Raw genomic sequence first — 19,715 nt, 5'->3', positions numbered from 1 at the left:
TTATCCCAAGGGAAGCCGACACAGATTGCACGCTCTGCTCCAAAACACAAAAGAAAGCGGCGAGAGATATCAGAGGCTGTACGAGAGGCTGAAAGAGCGCGAGAAGCAGGGAAAGAAAAAGAGGATCGGCTTCGATCTCTAACGCTAAGCGCGGACGATATGACAGTGATGGAGAAATCTTTGTACGTAGGTTTGGACTGTGAAATGGTTGGAGTGGGCGATGGAGGCAAGAGAAGTGCTCTGGCACGTGTTACACTGGTGGATTTCGATGGCCGTGTCATCTATGACGAGCATGTCAGACCTAGGGAGCGTATCACAGACTTTCGTACTTGGGTGAGCGGGGTAAAAGCCAAGCACTTGAAAGCGGCGCTGTCCCTTAAGGAATGCATCCTGCAAGTCGCTGATTTAGTAAAGGGGAAGATTATCGTGGGACACGCCCTCAAAAACGATTTACAAGTCTTGATGCTTCAGCATCCCGTAGCGATGATTCGAGACACGGCCAGATACCGTGCCTATATGCGATCGCACGGAAAGGAGGGTGGGAAGCTCCGTCCAAGACGTTTGAAAGATCTGGCGCTTGATTTTTTGGGTATGGAAATTCAAGAAGGGAAGCACGACTCTGCGGATGATGCCCGTGCAGCCATGTTACTTTATCGCGCTCAACGAACAGAGTGGGAGAAAGAGCTAAGGAAGACGCACTTGCATAGGTACACGAAAGCCAATGGAAAGAAAAAGCGCAATCTTAGAGATGGGGTGCAGGCACCTTAGATAAAAAGAACATGCATTTCGAACACAAATCGGTGTACTTGGAGGGAAGCACTCTAATTTCCAGAATTTTGTGGCTGTAGGCAGCTTTGTTAAAGTTCATTGCGCAGAATCTTGGCTCGAATGCGCGCCATAAGCCCATTCATGTATGCGATGTTGTGTATGCTAAGCAATGTTGCGCTCAAGGGCTCAAATGCCCGGTAAAGGTGATGCAAATATGCACGACTGTGTCTCTTGCAGGTGAAGCACTCACAACCCTCCTCCAGCGGCCGCAAATCCTCCTTGTGCACCTGTTTCCGAATGTACACAGGCCCTTGCTGGGTCAAGAGCGTCCCATGACGTGCAATACGCGTGGGAAAACAGGAATCGAATGTATCCACCCCCAAGGCGGCACCCGCCCAGATGGATGGTTCGTCGGCGATCCCTAGCAAATGGTTGGGCTTATCCACGGGCAAATGTGGCATAGTCACCCGCAGGACCTCGATCAGCTCGTCCCTGTCCTTGCCCAAGGCTCCTCCGACTGCAAATCCATCGAAAGGAAGTCCAGTCAGGTACTCACAGCTGGCTTTGCGCAGGGTAGGGTCGACGCCCCCGTGAATAACAGCGTACATGGCTTGTTGTCGCACGTCTTTCAAATGCTCCTTAAGGGACCGGGCCTCCCACCGATGTGAACGCAGGACACAGCGAAGAAGGGCCTCGGAGTCGATGTGGTATGGATGCAACTCGTCCAGGGGGATGATGATGTCGGACCCGTAGGCTTTTTGGGCTTGTACGGACGATTCCGGTGTCAGGAGGACCTTACGGCCATCCCGGTAAGATCGGAAAAGACAGCCTTCTTCGCTTATTTTCAGAACAGACGACGTCTCTGATCGATGTCGATTGCTGCGCGATTTCATATTTAGCTCATCGAAGACGGAGCCGTGCGCGAGGGAAAACACCTGAAAGCCTCCACTGTCTGTGATGATGGGACGGTTCCGGTTGACGAATTTGTGAAGCCCACCACAAGCCTTGATGACGTCAGGGCCAGGCTGTAGGAGCAGATGGTAAGTGTTGCAGAAGGTGAGTTCTTGGCCTGCTTGGTTTCCCCAGTCGTGGTCGACGGCTTTTAGGGCACCATTGGTCGCAACTGCCACGAAACCTGGAGTATTTACATTGCCATGCGGAGTATGTAAACGCCCGACCCGTGCGCGCGATCCCTCCTTACTGGATCGGTGTAAGAGTTCGAATCGAAAGAAATCTTTGCGTTCGTAGACGGGGAATGAGTCCGGGGCAGGAGGAGGGGTCATCGGGTCAACTTTGACTTTCCGCTTCTTGACCTTTTTAGGGAGGACCAGTGGGGTTTGCTCAAACGCCGTCGGGGTGTTTGTAGTGCAGCAGCGTTTCAAAGCATATACCGTGCGACGATGGACGCGTAAAGGGTACCGTCTTGCCACACAAGGCACACGAAGTACGAGATACACCATGTTGTGGGGACCACGGGGTTGGACAGGGCAACGTATGCGTCTTGTGGTGGTAGCAGACTGACCGGTGAAAGAAAGCCAAAAAGACGAGGACTGAAGGCCAAAATACTTCCGATGTCGTAACTATCAGCTGTTTTACTCCCGCAGCCTTGATTTTTCCTGCTTTTGGCGCCACACAAAAATGTTTATTAGCTCATGGACGATGCTGCTAGTGTGCGGTTCAGGGTTGTACTCGGTACTTGCCAAAATGAGCCCTCGCTGTTTTCGCTTACAAGAAAGTTGGCAGCGAATCACAAATCTGGCACAAAGTATGCTTGGTACTAGCGTGATCATTACGACATAGCCAATAGAATGTTTAAGAAAAGGGCTGAGGTCGAGCGTGTGTAATTAGAAAAGGCGGCCGATCATCTTTGCCGTTAAGTCGCTCGAGGAAAGGCCTTACCGCAGAGACTGACGAAGGTCGGGCATCGCATTGATGTTTATGTCCTTTCAGACTCTGTCCATGTAGTAGCTCTTTAATTCCTTCAAAATTGTTGTCGTTTTCTGCTGAATTAAATCACAGCTTTAGTCAATCTTTTCTCCAGCTTCAGCCCTGTGCCTCAGGAGCTGACTCATAGACTCATAGACTGTAAATTATGAATGTATAACTTACATCCCGCGCGTAAAAGCACAGAACTTCGTACCTACTTCGCTACCATGACCGCATCAAACGTAGCCCGCGCCATAGGCAAGCTGCAGCCGAAGACCACAACTTTCCTGCTTTGCGATGTTCAAGAGCGGTTCCGCGATGTGATTTGGCACTTCCCCCAGGTCAGTATGATCGATGTTTCTCGCTGGGGGGGAATCACAAAAATGAAATGTACGCGAGCAACGCATAAGTCGGGTTGACAAGGATCTCCATCCCGCTCCCTTCTACCCACGGACAAGGTAATCCGCACGGCCAAGTTCATGACGGCAGTCGGTCAAGAGTTACAGATCCCTACCTTAGCCTCAGAGCAGTATCCCAAAGCCTTTGGCGCCACGGTATGTTTGAAGCGGCGTTTATTGCGGTCGGGAGGCGGGGGACATATATAGAACTGATTGAATTTTGAGTTGTTGGGGCCTTCCCGGTTGTTGAGGGCATGGATGGGTATTCCCATCTACACCCCCCGATTGGCCTTCGTACCAGACGATGTGATTGGCATGCGCTAGCTTGTGCACGGCACGCACGTGCTTACTTGCGCATCAACAAATACAATCGATCAGGTCCCCGAGCTGAAGGCTGCCGCCGTTGACTACTGCATCCCGACCTTTGAGAAGAAGATGTTCAGTATGCTTACCGACGAGTTGAAGGCGCAAATGCAGTGTGAGCCTGAGCGCAAGACCGTGGTCTTGTTCGGGATCGAGGCCCACGTCTGCGTGCAGCAAACCGCCCTGGACCTGCTAGAGCAAGGTTACGCCGTGCACATTCTTGTGGACGGCGTCTCGTCCCAGAAAGCGCATGATCGTGCGGTGGCCTTGCGCAGGATGGAAAAGGCAGGCGCATTTTTGACGACGGCAGAGAGTTTAGTCTTTATGCTGATGCAGACTGCGTCGCATCCGCAGTTCAAGACAATTTCCTTTTTGATCAAGGAGCATGCCGGAGAACCCAATCCCTTCAATGATTTATTGAAAGAAAATTCAGCGCTTTGAATAATCAGAGCTTAGTTTTTGATTGAATTACATGGGATTTAGGAGAATGGTGGAGAAAATGACCATTTCGAGAGCTATGACAGCACAATGATGGGATGTAACCTTCAGCAGCGTGGAAAAATGTGCCTTGAAGAGCAAGAGATGGAATCCTCAAAAAGGGTACTTTTTACCAAAAATGCACTCAAGCTTTATTTGGCTCCCTGCGCCTGGGCTCAAGCCAAGGACAGGGTCATTTTCATACTTTTCTGCGTATTACTTGACCATCTCGACGTTTGTCTGGTTTTCCTGTTCGGCGAGGGGGAGGGCGAGGAAATCCCATCCCAGGCCGATATACTATAGACATGGGACGCCAGCAAGTGTCCTTTCACTTGCTGAGAGCATGAAATTCTGTTGCGATCCTCTAACAAAGTTTATTGCGTGGCTGATGAGGTGACGGGACTCAGTAGGAATTATCATGCTTACTCTGCCGTCCCAAACGTCAAGATACTTCCCAAAAACCACATCAACAGGGAAGCGACTGTCATATCGCATCACTAAGCCCGTTCGATCTGCCCGCCACCTGGAGCAGCTGCATATGCTACGAGCTATTTTCCCCCGTGCACTCCTAATATCGCCTCTCACGGCGTCGGTCCGTCTATCCCGCCAAGTCCTTGTTGCATCTCTCTCCTCCGCCTCTTCAAGACCAGGGCAAGGACAACTTCCGCCGTCTTCTTCCCGTTGGTTGACAGCGAAGCAAGCAACAACAGTCTTGACTGCAGTTACCGCACTCTCTGCAGCAGCAGCGGCAGTTGCATGGTGTGAGACTGAGGAGATAAACGATGAGCGGGCGATGCCCGTGACAGGAGCGGTGGAGGGAGTGCCAATCAAGGCCGACCTTACGAATCAAGAATACAAGCTTGCGCGGCAGAATACAACCAGAAAGGTCAAAAATCATTATCAGTATGTAATCATGGGCGCAGGTACTACGGCCTATGCAGCCATCGAGACCATTTTCAACCGGCAGCCACAAGCCGACATATTGCTCATCTCTAACGAGGCTGCTTTACCCCAGCCAGACGTTTTCAGGCACCACGCCTTGTCCGCACCGCTGTTGCATTCCTACAATGAATGGCGCCGCCACACTACTTCGAAGCTCGAGTCCGAGCCCGATGCAATTTCTTCGGCGCCCATCACGCTGCTTCTAAACAACGAGAAATCCTTGCAGCTCGATGTCGATAAGCAGCGCATCCTGCTTCAAGATGGCTCTTACATTACCTACGACCGTTGCCTAATTGCCACGGCAGGGAAAGATCGGGGTTTGTGGGCTGTGGACCGGCGGAAGATCTCCTATTCCCTACGCGACCGCATTAACACCTGCAGCACCATATACGATTTTGAGCAGCTGGACAGCCTGCACAACATCATGGCGAACAAGCACGTGTCTGTCGTGGGCGGGGGATTTCTGGGGACCGAGCTGGCTTTGGCCCTGGCAGTGCGGGGACGCGAGACGGGCATGACTGTCTCGCAGATCTACGCGGAGAAAGGTCCGCTGTGTCGGTATATCCCCAACTACTTGGGGATGCACGTCCAGCGGCTGTTGCACGGTGCCGGCGTGCGCTACGTGAACGAGCGTTTGGTCACGGACGTCAAAGACGGGGGGGACGACGCCCCGGGGGCCCTGCGGATCTCCTTGATGGGATGGAACAAGGAGAACATTTACACCGATTACGCCGTCCTGGCGCCCACCCACGTCGAGCCCTGCGTGGACGTGGCGGTGAAGAGTGGGTTAGAACTCGATGCCAACACGAACGGCATTGCCGTGAATCAGCAGCTGGAGGCCGTGGGGAACGTGTTTGTGGCGGGCGGGGTAGCCAGTTACTACGACGCTGCCTTGGGGAGGCGGAGGGTGGAGATGTTTGACCATTCCATCAACAGTGGGATCCTGGCGGGGAAGAACATGACAGCGGACGAGCGGAGACCAAAGCGACGATATACGCACCAGCCTATGTACCGGTCCCTCTTGAAAGATATCGACGTGGTCTGCGACGTGGTGGGGGAGATTGACAGCAAGATGCACACGGTGGGCATCTGGGTGAACAACCCCGTTGAAACCGAGGACGAGACGGAAACCTACCAGCGCGGGATCATTTACTACATGCGGGAAAACAGGTAAGAGATTAAGCACGCGGGATGAGTGCTCTATTTACCCTCGGGGTTGGCGCGCCGCTCGTCAAACTTGCCTCTCTCGCTCCTCTTCTCTTTCTCTCTTTGGTCTTCCCCGCCCTTGTCCATGGATCTTCTTCAACCCCTCATCGCAATCGACAGGATCCGAGGCATCATGCTATGGAACGCCAGCGACTATTTGGAACGGGCCCGGGAAGTTCTCAACGCACAGACCAACATCGCGAACGTGGCCATGCTAAAAAGGCAGATTGCCTTGGCGCCGGACGCCTGGCTCAGAGTCATGGAGACCGCGGCGGATTAGGCGTGCCGGATCTTGGGAAGGGTTTACAGAAGGGAGAAAAAAAGGGGGGGGGAGGAAAGTGAATGCGGGAGAGGAGGGGAAGGCCGGAGTCTACCATTGTGACTTTCTCGGGTAGACAACTCATAAGGAGGGGCAGTAGGAGGAGGGATGGGATGGCGAGGAAGGGGCTCGTGGGGGGGAGGAGGGGAGCAAGAGGACTGGGGATGGTGGGGATGGTGGGGAAACACGATACGCCCATGTATGCATACGAGGAAAGGGCGAGGTGGGGAGGATTCTAGGAGGCATGCGTTGGGTCAGACGAGCCAACCATCCTTTTCGTGAAGATGTCCCCTAGTCCCGAGCGAGAGGGATGAACATGTCTTGTGGCACTCCTTGGGAAGGCAAATGTGCGAAAGCGAGGGCGGTGAAGACAACAGATTTCAGAAAGAGTAATTGGGGGCCATAAATCTTGTGCCAGTCGACTCCTGCATCAGCGTCCTTGGTTAACCTGGATGCGAGAGAGCGAAAGGGCTTGAAAGAGCACAGATAAGGAAGGTCTTGAGGAAAGAAATAACCATCTCATGTAGTTGCCTCTCTCGATCGACCTGCACTCATAATTTTCTTCTTATTCCGTACATTGTCCCCCGGCAGCCTAGGCCACAAAGACACAAGGTAGCTTCCACGAGTCAATATATTCTGACATGACCGGCGCCGGGGAAGCCGCCACTCAAGCACACGCCAGCAAGAATAGCACTGGATCGCCCTCGGGGCCACCAGAGCAAGCCGATCAACGCCATTTCTGGGACACCTTGTGGATTAATGAACCCATGCCTCGGTTTGATATGCGGTGCGCCTCCCCTTGCTTGATCCGTTACCTTGCCGAGGGGAAAATCCCTTTGACAGGCCGCGCTTTGGTGCCCGGATGTGGAAGAGGATACGATCTCCTTGCTTTGGCAACGGCAGCCGGGGCGAAATGGTCCGAGGTGTTGGGGATGGACCTGTCCCCAACAGGAGTGGCGGCTGCGCAAGCTTACATCAAAGAAGGCGAGGCAGAGGAGGATAAAAAGAGGACATGCCGCGTGGAACACAGTGATTTCTTTGAATACACTTTGTCCACTTATGATGAAAAATTCAGCTTCATATACGACTACACTTTTGCCTGTGCGATTCCGCCCCATTTGAGAGAAGCGTGGGCTCGTCAAATGCGCGATCTGCTGGTCCCTGAAACTGGAGTGCTCATGACTCTCATCTATCCCATTTGCGAAAAAGATGGAGGTCCACCGTATCGTATGAGCCTGGAGATCATTCGAGGTTTATTGGAGCCCATGGGCTTTGTCGCGGAGACTCTCTGCTTACTCCCACAGGAGTTATGCCATCCGGGCCGGGATGGAACTTCGGGGCAATGGAAAGCAACGTCTGGAGTAGGTTTATGGCGGCTACAGAAATGAACTTTATCAAGAAAGAAAAAGCTACGCATCCTTATGTCTTTGGAGGTTATTGGCGACCTACCGCTAATAGTCGAGAGTATTTGGGAGGAGGTTTTTCTAAGTCTGTGCCAAAGCTGATTTATATTCCTAATTATGCCCGCTTCCAGTCAAATTTTTCAGCACTAGTGTACATGTGTCTTCTTCTTCTTTATAAACAAAACGAAATATGTCGCATTTTTGTGAATATTTATATCGTATTCGAGTTCAGGAACTTAAATGTGACTTCTTACGCACCCCAAGGTTGGACCTGGAAATAAAATGCACACACCGACCAAATGCCAAAGTAGACAATTCTTTCACAGAAAAATCCTCAAAACGCCACACACACACATATCCGCAAAGACGTGCTTGTCAATGTCACCCGGGCACACCTTGGAAAGGGCTGACGCCATTTCTCAAGTGTTCGGTTCGTAACCTCAACAAATTAAAGGAACTTATCGGGAAACTGCAATAAAACCTAGCATAAGTCCAAAACCCACCACCCTCGCCACCGAACCGAAGATATGGCTGTCCTTGCCACGAGATTGCCTGTGTCCACGACGTGTATGAACGTGCCGCAGTGCCACCGTGTCCGACCTCCTCCTCTTTTTCTGGGCTTATTTATTGTTATGGCTTTTTGCATGTCATGTTGACCCTGTTCGTGGCCCTTCCCGTGCTACACAGAGGCCCCTCTACTTTGAATGAAATTTCTGCACATCTCGCATGTGTTTCCGTTGTCCCATATTACCACACACACAAGCACAGGATTTTCTTTGAAGTAAGGATAGAAGTTTTTGGTCGAAAACGCATGCGCTCTCTTCACCCATTGAATTGAAGGCTTCAAAGTTCCAACCTCAAGGAATTGAGCACCCAACCGCACAGTCAAACATGGGTCTCCCGCACTTTCACAAAGACAACGACGTGCGACGAGGAAATGTTTGCAATGACAGCAGTTCCAAAAGCAGTGGCAGTGGCAAGGAAGGGCGTGAAGTGGTCGGGAGCACGGCCAAGTAAGTGCCAGGGATGGCTTGCACATGTCTCGAAAAGGATAAAAGCTTGCAAATTCGTATGAAAGAGATGTATGGCTATCTACAGAAACACAGAGGGAGATCAATGAAGGAAATGGGCAGACGCGATCGTGGATCGAAGAATATTTTCCCTGTATGCTCCCTCAGGAATCGTGTTGGCTAGGTCCATCCAGTATCTCATGTGCGGCTCTCTATACCGGTACCACTCACATCAACAGGGAGTTCCTGACTCAGTATTTGAGCAAATGGCTGGGCGTCCCTGGGAGGAAAGATGGGAATCGGGCCCCGTCACTCCGGCACAGCTTCGTCTCGCTCTTCCAAGCCACCCTGAGCATCTCCGTCCTGGCTTTCCTGGACATGGGCATGACCATCAGCGCGGAAGACTTCATGTTCCTGGTGGGATCCTTCGGTGCCACAGCCGTCCTCCTCTATTCCGCGCATGGCTCTCCTCTGGCCCAGCCCCGCAACGTCATGGGGGGGCACTTCGTCTCCTCTTTGGCCGGTGTCACGGTGTACAAAGTGATTGGGAACGTCCCGTACCTGTCAGCAGGGCTGGCGGTAGGCGTGGCTATTTTTTGCATGGAACGGACGAACACCCTCCACCCGCCGGGGGGTGCCACAGCGCTTGTGGCGATCGTGGGAGGGGAGGCGGTGACGAGGGCGGGGTATTGGTATGTGCTTTTCCCCTGTTGCACCGGGGCTTTCATGATGCTTGTCGTCGCCCTAGTATGCAACAACATGGACCCGGAGCGGGTGTACCCGCAGTACTGGAGCGACAACTTTCCCATCTGGCACACGTGTCGCCAGATACTCGGAGGCAGATGTGGGGACTGCGGGAGGAAGGCCAACCGTGCTGAGGAGGAAGAGGACTCGGCGTCCTCCCGCTCGACCTCGCCACGCCGGTATCCCCGCGTGGCCTCCATCGAACTGGTGGACGATCTCGATGCGCCTGCAGAGACACCACCAGGATCGCCCAGAGGGAGAGCAGTGACCATGCCCAGCCCGGGCCATGCGTCCACGAGGACAGGGGCGGGCGGTCATGTGGTAGACCCGGTCGTGCTGGAAGAAGAGGATACTGCCTTACCTGTGTAGCTTAATGTTCGCTTCTCGCGCACTCGGACGTGAGAGGGGGCCGGGGAAGCACGTATGACCATGTAATTGTTTCACTTCACAAAGTTTGCTTTTGGGGGGGGGGAAGAAAGCAAGTTGATCTCCGCCGAAGAGCGATTTTCAGAGGTGTCTGCCTCTGCATAAATATTCTTTAAAATCAAGTCACACTTGGCCCGATGTCAGCGTGTTGGACGCAGGCACTCAATAACTACAGTTATCATGAGAGCTCTAGTTTCTACTTTTACTTCTCAAGCGTTTCGCTTCGGAAAAACCTTCCCTCCGATGCGATTCATGAGTTTGGCCATCTTTTCCGAAATGAGCGCTTATTTAAAAGTGTCACACCCTACGAAGAAAATAAATGGAAGACAACGAGTGTCCAAGGCAAAGATCCCAAGATTCACAAGACAATGTGTACATTTCTTCCTTTTTTGTAAGATGCTGATGTTGACCGCTTTCAGCAACGATCGCGCGCTCTCTATTAGTTTACCAAACCACTGGGGGGGCACCGAAGTGGGGTGTCTTACATCAGAGCAATAAAGAGGTGGAGCGGTACAACGACTCTCACAAGCACCCTCCACCTCCTGATGAGATTTGTTGCTTCGCGCCGCGAGGCAACTTCCTTTCCATCCCCACAGGCCGGATTGCGTCGAGGGTAACGCCTTCCTTGTGCGGGCATTTCCAGCTCAATTTTTTGCAAGTTTTCAATCACACTTGTTGCTGCGCGCACGCAAGGATGCGGGGCTACACTGCTTCTCTCTATTTTTCTCCCAAGGGATATGAATACTCGCGTGTCTTCTGCACATTCCAGTCCATTCCTTCAAACAAGCAAACATAGCGTACTCCCACACTGTTGAGGACGTGGTCAAAGCGATGATCACACATCTCCTGACTCGCTCTCTGTGGATTCAAACAAAATACACCTCTTTCGCGTCACAAATCGTTCTCCCTCCCTGACAAACGCCTGTTCAACGTTGTTTCAAGCTGCTTTCCGGCGGAACCATGGCACAGCAAGGTAGGGCAGGCGATAGACGGCGTCGGCGACTCCATCCACTGAGCAGGCCCCAGGCTGACACGAAGACGTGTCGGCATCTCCTTCTCCCCCACAAACCCCACCTTCCATCCACGAACTCCCATCCTTCCCACCAACCACACTGCCCGCAAGCGACCTCAGTGCAGACAGGGCAGATGACCACATCGTGTCTATTTCGGCCATCACGTCCTTCGGAGCGCTCGTCTTGCCATTCGTTACCGAGAAAGCCGGTGCCTCTCTCCCTGTTTTCGCATGGCTGCTACTGCTGCTGCGATTACTACGACTTGACCGTCCCCGTCGGGAGGGCAACGGCGCTGTCGATAGAGTGGAGCTCCGCGCCGCAGCTGAGGCCGCCTGGGCAATCTCCGGGCTCACGTCCTCCAAACCCGCCTCGCTATCATCCGACAGCATCTTTTCGATAACCATGGACGCTTGATCCGGAAATTCAACGAAGAGGGCATCCACATTTAAACTTTCAAAAAAGAATCGCAACTCTTCGTCCGAATCCGCTTGGAACGGCGTGTCCACATACATCGCCTCGCGCCTAAAAGTCCACGGATGCACGGCTAGATCAAGTTCATGTGCCTCATCCACCACGGCTCTGGCTACTGCGGGGTCCATGGAGGTAAAGACGCTTTTGGCGGGTCCAATGCCCGATGCGTAGGCGGCGATCTCCGGCAAGGTCATGTCGCCAAAGGTCGCTTCCCGACCCAAATGATGGCTGACACCTTGTCCCACAGAGGAATGCTCTTTTGAAAGCGGAGAGAGCAGCAACTGCACAAGGGGAACGTGGGGTATCCTCTGGGCAAGGCGGCGGAGGGTGTAGGGGTCAAAGCACTGCAGGACCAGGGGGGCGGGGACGTCGGGGCCGGGGACAAGGTGGGGAAGGGAAGAGCGGACTCCCAAATCTTTCGTCTGCAAGACTTCCACCACCTTGCTCTCAATGTCGAAGCCGTTCAAGTGGAAAAAATACGGCTCCTTGAGCTCTGCATAGATTCCCACCTTCCGCCCCGTCGCTCCCTCCGCCTCCCGGACCATGTCGACAACCTCCTCCAGCGTGGGTACTTGGAACAGGCCATTGTACGTGGAACTCCGTTGAGTTAGGCGTTGTTTCGCACGCAGGGTTTTAATTTCAGCCAAGGTGAAATCAAAGGAGAAGAAGCCCTCCACAGATACGAGGGGAGCTGCCCCTGTCTCAGGATCTCTGACGGCCACCTCTGAGGGGAAGGTGATATTGCGCCGCCGCCCTGCGAATTCGGGCCGAAGGGAGACGTCTGTGGTTTCTGAAAGGTCCACATCGTGACGACAGATCTGAAAGCATGAAAATGTACGGGTGTGGCGAGGTTTGAGTGAATATCGGTCCTGACCTCAGCCCCACCCGAGCAAAGAGTGAGATGGCTCGGTCAAAGCTGTCCTCGCATCGATCCTAATTTACTCAAACAGGTGCGGACAGAGACACGGGTGCAATACTTGATTGGAGAAAATCAGATAACATCACATCGCTACTTCCGTCCACATTTCCCTGGAAAATTCTATCTTCATGCACACGGCGAATATACGAATCTCAGATTCATAAGTAGCGGACCACAAAGCCTTGAGTGCTCTTGAGTGTTCCTTTAAGCTTTTCCAACCCCCCACAATCATTCAAAACAAGATGACACAACAATAAAGGAAATGCAAAAGAGGTGGACAATGGATAAAAAAACAAAAAGACGTACCAAGTGCCCGTCCTTGGTGAGAACGAGATCGGGTTCGATATACTCCACGCCTAGATCGATGGCGAGACGGTACGCTTGCAGCGTGTGCTCTGGTAAATACCCACAGGCTGTAAGAGACAGAGTATAATGAGTCAAAATCTCGACAGTTGTCAAAATTTGTAAGATGCAATTCGCAAAACCCGATATAGAGATACACTCCGATCCACCTCCCCGGTCTTCAAAATTTTTCATCGTTCCATCTGTTTATTTTACTTACCACCTCTATGCGCTATCACATGCGGTCGTTGTGTTGAAGGAAGAACAAGACTAGCCGGTCGAACGTGTGCGAATCCGGACGAGGTGTCGACTGAGGTCGCTTTCACTCCTCGACACCAACTTGCCTCATGGTCGACGATCGGCGCCAAAACGCAAAGCAAATACAAGAATGAAAAGTTGCGCATACTTGAAAATATCCAAAACTCGTGACAGAGACTACCGCTGAATCTAATGGTACAATCTTGTTTCTGGGGGCTGCATGATTGCAGGCGTATTGGCAAGCCAGAGGGCGTGCCTGGGGGGTCGCGAGGAACGGGGGAGAGGCGTCAACTCTTGTTGAAGTGGGAGGAAAAGAGGAAAATGCCATTGTCACAGCCACCAATTCACACAAAATACATGGAAATGCGTCGAATGCAACCGATAGAGTCCATATATCAGTCATGACAAGGGAAGGATCTCGTCGTGCGCTCCCTCGACGCGGGCAGAGCGGGGAGGGCCTGTGAATGAGGCAAGATTCGCACGATATTTCCCATCCTCCCGTCGTGTCCGTGTCGTGCCAAAGACGTTTCCTGCCCCGAGGGACGCCTGGCCTGTAGTTACCACACAAAAATACCAGACACGCCCGCACCGTGCCTGACATTACAACTGCACGGCGACATGCGTCACAGTGCGTCCCACGCAGGAGCGGTTCCCGTAACGTGTCCTGGTATGGGGTAACGCAGGCGGCATAAGCGTTGGCGTGGTACGCCCTAATTTTGTGTTATAGTCCGGGGGTCGCTTTTTTAACAACTCGCTCGTCTCGCTGAAGTTTTTTCCTGGGGAGGACATATTGCCGTACATCGGATCCAATTTAACTCCGTGCATGTCCGCATGTGACGATCGAAGCAATTCGTCGACCGTTTATTGCTTCGTTTCGTCATTTGATTACAGTGTTTTTCGTTGTTGAGTTATCTCACTATTTTTTCTACTATTGGCCGAGGTAGCGCCATGACAAAGAAACGCAAAGGAATGGAAATGGTAAATATACGAAAGCAAATTTCTTTAGAGAATTTTGAATCCCGACGCAAAGACTTTTCGGTGCCATACCTGTGGAGAAATACGAGTGTAAAATGCAATCAGCTGTGCACTTTGTATCCATGAGGTGTCTATTGTTGGCTACCTTTCCCACTCACCTCCCTCCGGGGGGAGGATATCTCTTCCTTGTTAAATACAAATTCTGAGTCGCAACCTAGCAAAAAATCCACTTCGGAGTGTCGTATACTTTTTGGGTGGAAAATGGCTAGTCAATCATCTAGGTATCAACATGGAATTAACGCCCTTTATGTCGGTGATCATGATATAAGGATGGTACCGATTTGCTCAAGCCTAATTTCACGTCGCATGAACCAAAATCAAAACGATTAATAATAATAATAACTTAATTGTATGGTGCAGGCCTCCTTTTGATACTTCTATTGACCGGAAAGTATTCTAAAAAATGGCAGATTTTTCATGGCAACAAGCTGAAGACTGCAGGACATGAATACGATTCGAAGTGTATGCCTCCAATGAGTTGACATTAATACATCAAATCATTTTTATGGGTGCTTTCAAATGTAGATAGTCACATCCAATGTCACATTTTCGGATTGCTCATACATCCTCAGACTCTTTCAAACGAGGTCTCCTCTTGGCTACACGTCCAATAGCGGGCATCAAGTACAGTATTGCACCCTTACGACGGTTCTTTTCCAGATAACGAATGACCCCAAACAAGGATCGCGACAAGATCAAGTGATTTTCATTCTACTTTTCCCCCCATACTGCAGCCGTTGAAAGCGTGTGTGATGGCCAAAATTCCTGACGACATTAAGTCCATGCATGAAAGTGAGCATGGCCTTACCCTTCATAGGATTACATGTAATGTGTGAATAAATAATAATAATATATAATAATAGTATAAGCCTCAATTCTCTGGGAGCGATGCATTGCGGGCCAGCCCCCTCGTCATTTTGCTCCCACAGGAGCTTGCCAGGCCGAGGTGTCCTCGATATCACCATACCCGGATGTAGAGCTTCCGTATCAAAACAAAATAATGAAAATCCCAGGCACCTTTCAAAACACCGGATGTGTATAAGAATACATGAAATGATAGCAGGGACATGAATGGGCCCTGTTTGCGTTCTTTGCGACGGCACCTCTTTTTGAACATTTCATAGTCTTTCCCTGGTATGTTGCTCCTTCGCCATCCTGCTTCACTGTTTAGCAGGCTTCGAAGGCACTAGCTCACAGACCTTGGCACCCATGCACACACAGTTTATCTTGGAGTGATTCAACTAGTCAGATCTTGCATGGCTGTAAAACACGCGATAGTCCGTCAGGCTTAGTGTGGCGAAGCTGGGGGTTGCAGCCACTCACCTGATAAACAAAGCTGAGGTAGGTCATTGGGTAACTGGGTGGAACCGGGGGGGCATGGCAGAGGTTGGAACTAGAGTATCTGGAATGGCAGTAACCTATGGGCCCGATTAAAAATCTGGTTCTCCTCGGGATATGCTCCGTGTGTGGCAGTAGAGGTGGAAGGACAGCATCGAGAGGTCCGCAAGCAAACATCCTTGAAGCGACCTCTGTAGCTAGCCGCGTGAAGCCCATGTTGTGCTGAATCAGCCCCCTTCGCATCATTGATTCACATTTTTCCCCATCCTCACATTCTGGGCTCCATGCAGCAGCATGTCCTCGCCCCTCTCCCCGTACTCAAGTACCTTCGATGTGGACCGGTACTCCTCCTCCCGCCGACGTCAGCAACAAGACTGGGGCACTGCACACCCTCTCTCCCCGTCCCAAACTCCGTACTATCTCTCCTACCAGGGAAGCAGCGGCCCCAGCATCCATTTTCCTTTCGAACGCCGGTACTCGGAGTCCCGTCTCTCTCACGTCAGTGCCGGGGCCCGAGCCTCCCCCCTTCCACCACTTTCCCCCCACCGAAGCCCGTCCTACCACCGGTCCTACTCGCTGGGCTACGAAGGCGACCTGACCATGCAAGCGGGGCAGGAAGGGAGCGGCGGAAGGTGTCACCCCGCTGTGCTGGTGCCCTTGCTCGTGGGCGAGGGGCCGGACGGGGTACCGGACTTTGTGAAACTCGAGGAGGAGGCCTACGAGCGGTCGGGGGGGCTCGCAGCTCTGCGGGTGATGGCCACACTCACCTGGGAGGACGTGTCGGCAAAGCTGGAGCGGCCCAAAGGGATGAGGTTGGAGGAAGCGGAGGACGTGGGCGAGGTGTGGCGGAGAGGTGCGGGAGAGGGAGGGGAAGAGGGGGACGGCTGGGGAGAAGACGGGAGCGAAAAAGAGTCGGAGGAGGGAGAGGAGGAAGGGTGGCCAGTGGGAGATGGAGGGAACGACGCCTGGAGTGGGGCGGGGCTGTCTAGGGAGGGGCGAGGAGGAGGGAGGGAGGCGGGGGGGCTCTCTGTCTCGCAGGGGATGAAGGCGACAGGAAGACAGGAGTATGCTGCGCTGGTCGATGGGAGAGGCGAGGCGCTTGAGGAGGAGGAGGGCAATACGGAAGAGGAGGAGGGGGAGGAGGGAGAGGGGGAGGAGGAAGGAGATGAGCCGCTTCCTGACTGTTCTCTCCCTCGCATCAGCGAAGGGAATAGCACCTCGGCACAAACGGATGGCGAGCAGGCTGTTGGGCGGTGGACGACATCCGTGGGCAGCCGTTTCCACCCCTTGACCCAAGCCATGTGGGAGAGGAACATCCAGTGGGGGACAGGTCGAGGGGGGGAGGAAGAGGACGAAGAGGAAGAGGGGAAAGGGCTCGAGGAGGAAGTGCTCTCCGCCGAGGCCTCTGCGGACATCGTCCCGAGCCCGCAGGCAGGGAATGCGCCCGTGAGTGGCGAAGAGGAAAGGGGCCGCGATGGGGGGGGAACGGAGGGGGAGGGAAAGGGAAGGGGAGAAGAAGAGATGGGGGACCTGCGGGTGATCCTGGCGCGGCATCGGGCGGACGAGACACGTCGGGAACGCCTGCGATGGATCTTGGCAGCAAAACGGAGGGAGGCGGCGGCCATGGTTAGTCTGGGCGCAGGGGCGAGAGCGGCCGGGCTGGGCAGTGAGCAGGAAAGTAGTAGCCCGCGGCTTTCCCTCTACGAGAGCACTTTGGCAGAGGAGGCTGAGCGCGTCCTCCAGGCGCCTTTCCCTTTGAACGCAGAGCTCAATGGGCAACGCTGGACGAGAAACATCATTTGGGGGAAGCCGAAGGTGTCGCAGAGAGCTCGGTCCCTCTCCCGATGGCTGCCAGGCGGGGGTGGCGTCAGGGAGCAGAGGCCAGGGCCACGTTCCCAAGCCCCTTTACCATGGGACCGCCTGATCATCGACCGCAACGACCCTCGGATATACTGGGAGACTCCTTCTCTTCCTCGCACCGATTTGCACGCCTTGGGTCTCATGTCGTCAACCCGGACGGCGTCGCTCACGCCCGAAGAACAGCAGCGACAGCAGCAATTTGGCCGGCACCGGACTCTGCAAGTCCCCTCCATCGAGCACGCAGAATGCGCCCTTCGCCACGAAACCACCATCGCCGATCCCGCCCGCTTGGTCCTTCCTCCCGACGTCCTACGGTCTTTCCACCGGCCCCGCCTGCCCCTGCGCCTCCAGGATTTGTCTTGGACCTTGCGAACGCCCAAGGACAAGAGCGGGCAGGCCGGCGGGGGCGGCCGAGGGGCCTTGGGCCGGGGGACATCCCATGTCGACCCGGACCATCCGGACCACTAAGGACCTCAATGCCTACGAGGGGGAGTTGGTCGTGGTAGAATACCCGGAGGAACGTCCGCTTTTGCTCTCGAACCCAGGCATGGCCAGCAAGCTCCTCAACCTGTGGCGGTTGTCCCCTCAGAATGTGGAAGCAGAGCGCGCCATGGCGCTGGAGCGGCATGCGGCTGGGCTGGGGGGCGGTGGCGGCAAAAGTCGGGGTCCGCCGCGGATCACACGCGAGAACCTGGGCGCGAGCAGCGTGGCGATGGACTTGGACCGGGTGCACGCTGGGGTGCCCGATTTCAAGGAGGGACAGACCTGTGTGCTGTATCCCGAAGATCCCTCCCCCTTCATTGGGCAGATCGAGGACGGCATGCGCCAGCTCGCCCTTTTCAACAACCTGTACAAGGCCCCTCTCTTTGAACATAAGGCCAAGCCGACGGATTTTTTGCTGGTGCGGAGCCATCCGAAGCATGTCCGCGAGCCTCTCACGGGAGAAAGCGCGGGGGAAAGTGAGTGCTACGCCGTACGAGAGATTCCTCGGGTGTATTTGTCGGGGCAAATGGAGCCGTTGCGGGAGGTGTTCCATCCCGACGACGGACGTTTTCGGGAGTTTCGGGACCGCCTCATCAAATTGGCCCTGGTGGTCAAACTACATGGAGGGGAGAGGGGGGCGGGCATGGACAGGAGGGTGAGCGTGATAGATCTGGTGAGATTGTTCGACGGTTTGGCGGATTATTTGCCCGACGCAGGCCCAGGGCGGGACAAGGAGCGAGAGAAGGCTGTGTTGGTCTTGAACCAACTCAAACAGGTGGCGCATGAACTCCAAGGGAAGCACACGGAGAACCATTGGTCGCTGAATAACGACGTGGTGGTGGAGGACGTGCTCAGGGAGATTTCCCCAGAGGAGGTCTGCATCTTTGAAAGTATGTGCAGCGGCGTGCGACGCTTGCTCTCGGAAGGGATCTCCATCGTGGGCAGGGTGACATCCTTCGCCCCTGCTAGAATCGAGCCCATCTTGGCGAGGAACCTGCAGTGCTTGTTGCAAGATCGACAGGCGCGGGCGGAGAAAGCCCGGCGGTCCGCCGAACTTCTGAAGGGGGGGGAACGGGGTTTGGAGGCAGAGGAAGTCGCTAATATGTTGCAGGTCCTGTACGAAGAAGTCCGACAGTTGATTGCGGTGGGTGCATATCTGTTGGATGAGTTGTACCTGGCCCCCTGGAGCTTGACCCACTTCTACCATGCCATCACGAATGAGAAGGCCTATGGAGGCATTTTCAAATTGACGGGCTTGGGCGATCCATCGGGCATTGGCGAAGGCTTTTCCTTCCTTCCCCGGCACCAACGGGAAGCGGGGCGGTCCTTCAAGGAAGTGCTCCCTACGCTCGATCCGGCCTTGCAGGAGATCATCGGAGAGACCCCGCCAGTCCGCATGGGGGTGGCGATGATGAATAAAATTTTGACACATGTATGGAGCGTGCCGCATTTACGGCGAATCGCCCAGCACCGCTTGTCCACGGCCGGGTACGGGGCGGAGTTCGAGGAAGTGATGCAGCTCACCCGAGTGCCCAAAAAGGTCCGTGTGCAAGTAGTCTTGGATGTGGACGCGGGCGAGGGGGCGGGGGGGGTCCGGGCGGGGATGTTGGAGTACGTGGCGGCTTGTGACCGGATCTGGAACAAGCAGTTAAACGCATTGACGGACGAAAGCGGGGCGTTTGGAGACGAGGAGGGGATGGCCGGCATGGAGTTGGACTTGGATGATCCCGAAGGCGCTCCCGAGAAAGGGCAAGGGCAAGGCTCGCGGGCGGGCTGGGGAGGAGGAATGGAGGGAGGGGGCAAGGGTCCTTTTGAGACGGAGGCGGATGCCTTGACTGTGCAACGAGAGTTGGCGGAACGGGCGCGCATTTTGGCCGAGCAAAGGCAGGAGGCAGAAATCGCGCGGCAACAACAAGCGCTCATGGCTGGGGTGGCACTACCAACCTGGCAACGCCCTCGGAAGGTGGTGAAGAGGTTGATCAAAGAGACGGACGTGGACGGGACCGAGAGGTAC

The 19,715-nt window shown here is 54.0% G+C and overlaps 2 protein-coding genes across 2 annotated transcripts; both read left to right on the top strand.

Annotated features, from left to right (window-relative positions):
* Window positions 1-234: 234 nt before the first annotated feature.
* On the top strand, window positions 235-786 carry NGA_2041500 (rna exonuclease 4; the record flags this gene model as incomplete). The annotated part of the gene is made up of 1 exon (XM_005855378.1): window positions 235-786. A coding segment is annotated over one exon (534 nt), but the record flags the coding sequence as incomplete, so codon positions are not given.
* A 17,343-nt stretch (window positions 787-18,129) lies between these two features.
* On the top strand, window positions 18,130-19,301 carry TAF1 (transcription initiation factor TFIID subunit 1; the record flags this gene model as incomplete). The annotated part of the gene is made up of 1 exon (XM_005855377.1): window positions 18,130-19,301. A coding segment is annotated over one exon (1,172 nt), but the record flags the coding sequence as incomplete, so codon positions are not given.
* Window positions 19,302-19,715: the final 414 nt, after the last annotated feature.

This window comes from Nannochloropsis gaditana, assembly GCF_000240725.1.
Source record: "Nannochloropsis gaditana CCMP526 unplaced genomic scaffold scaffold213, whole genome shotgun sequence".
Taxonomy (NCBI): domain Eukaryota; class Eustigmatophyceae; order Eustigmatales; family Monodopsidaceae; genus Microchloropsis; species Microchloropsis gaditana.
The sequence above is the reverse complement of the archived record's forward strand: the minus strand, read 5'-3'. Positions and strand labels throughout refer to the sequence as shown.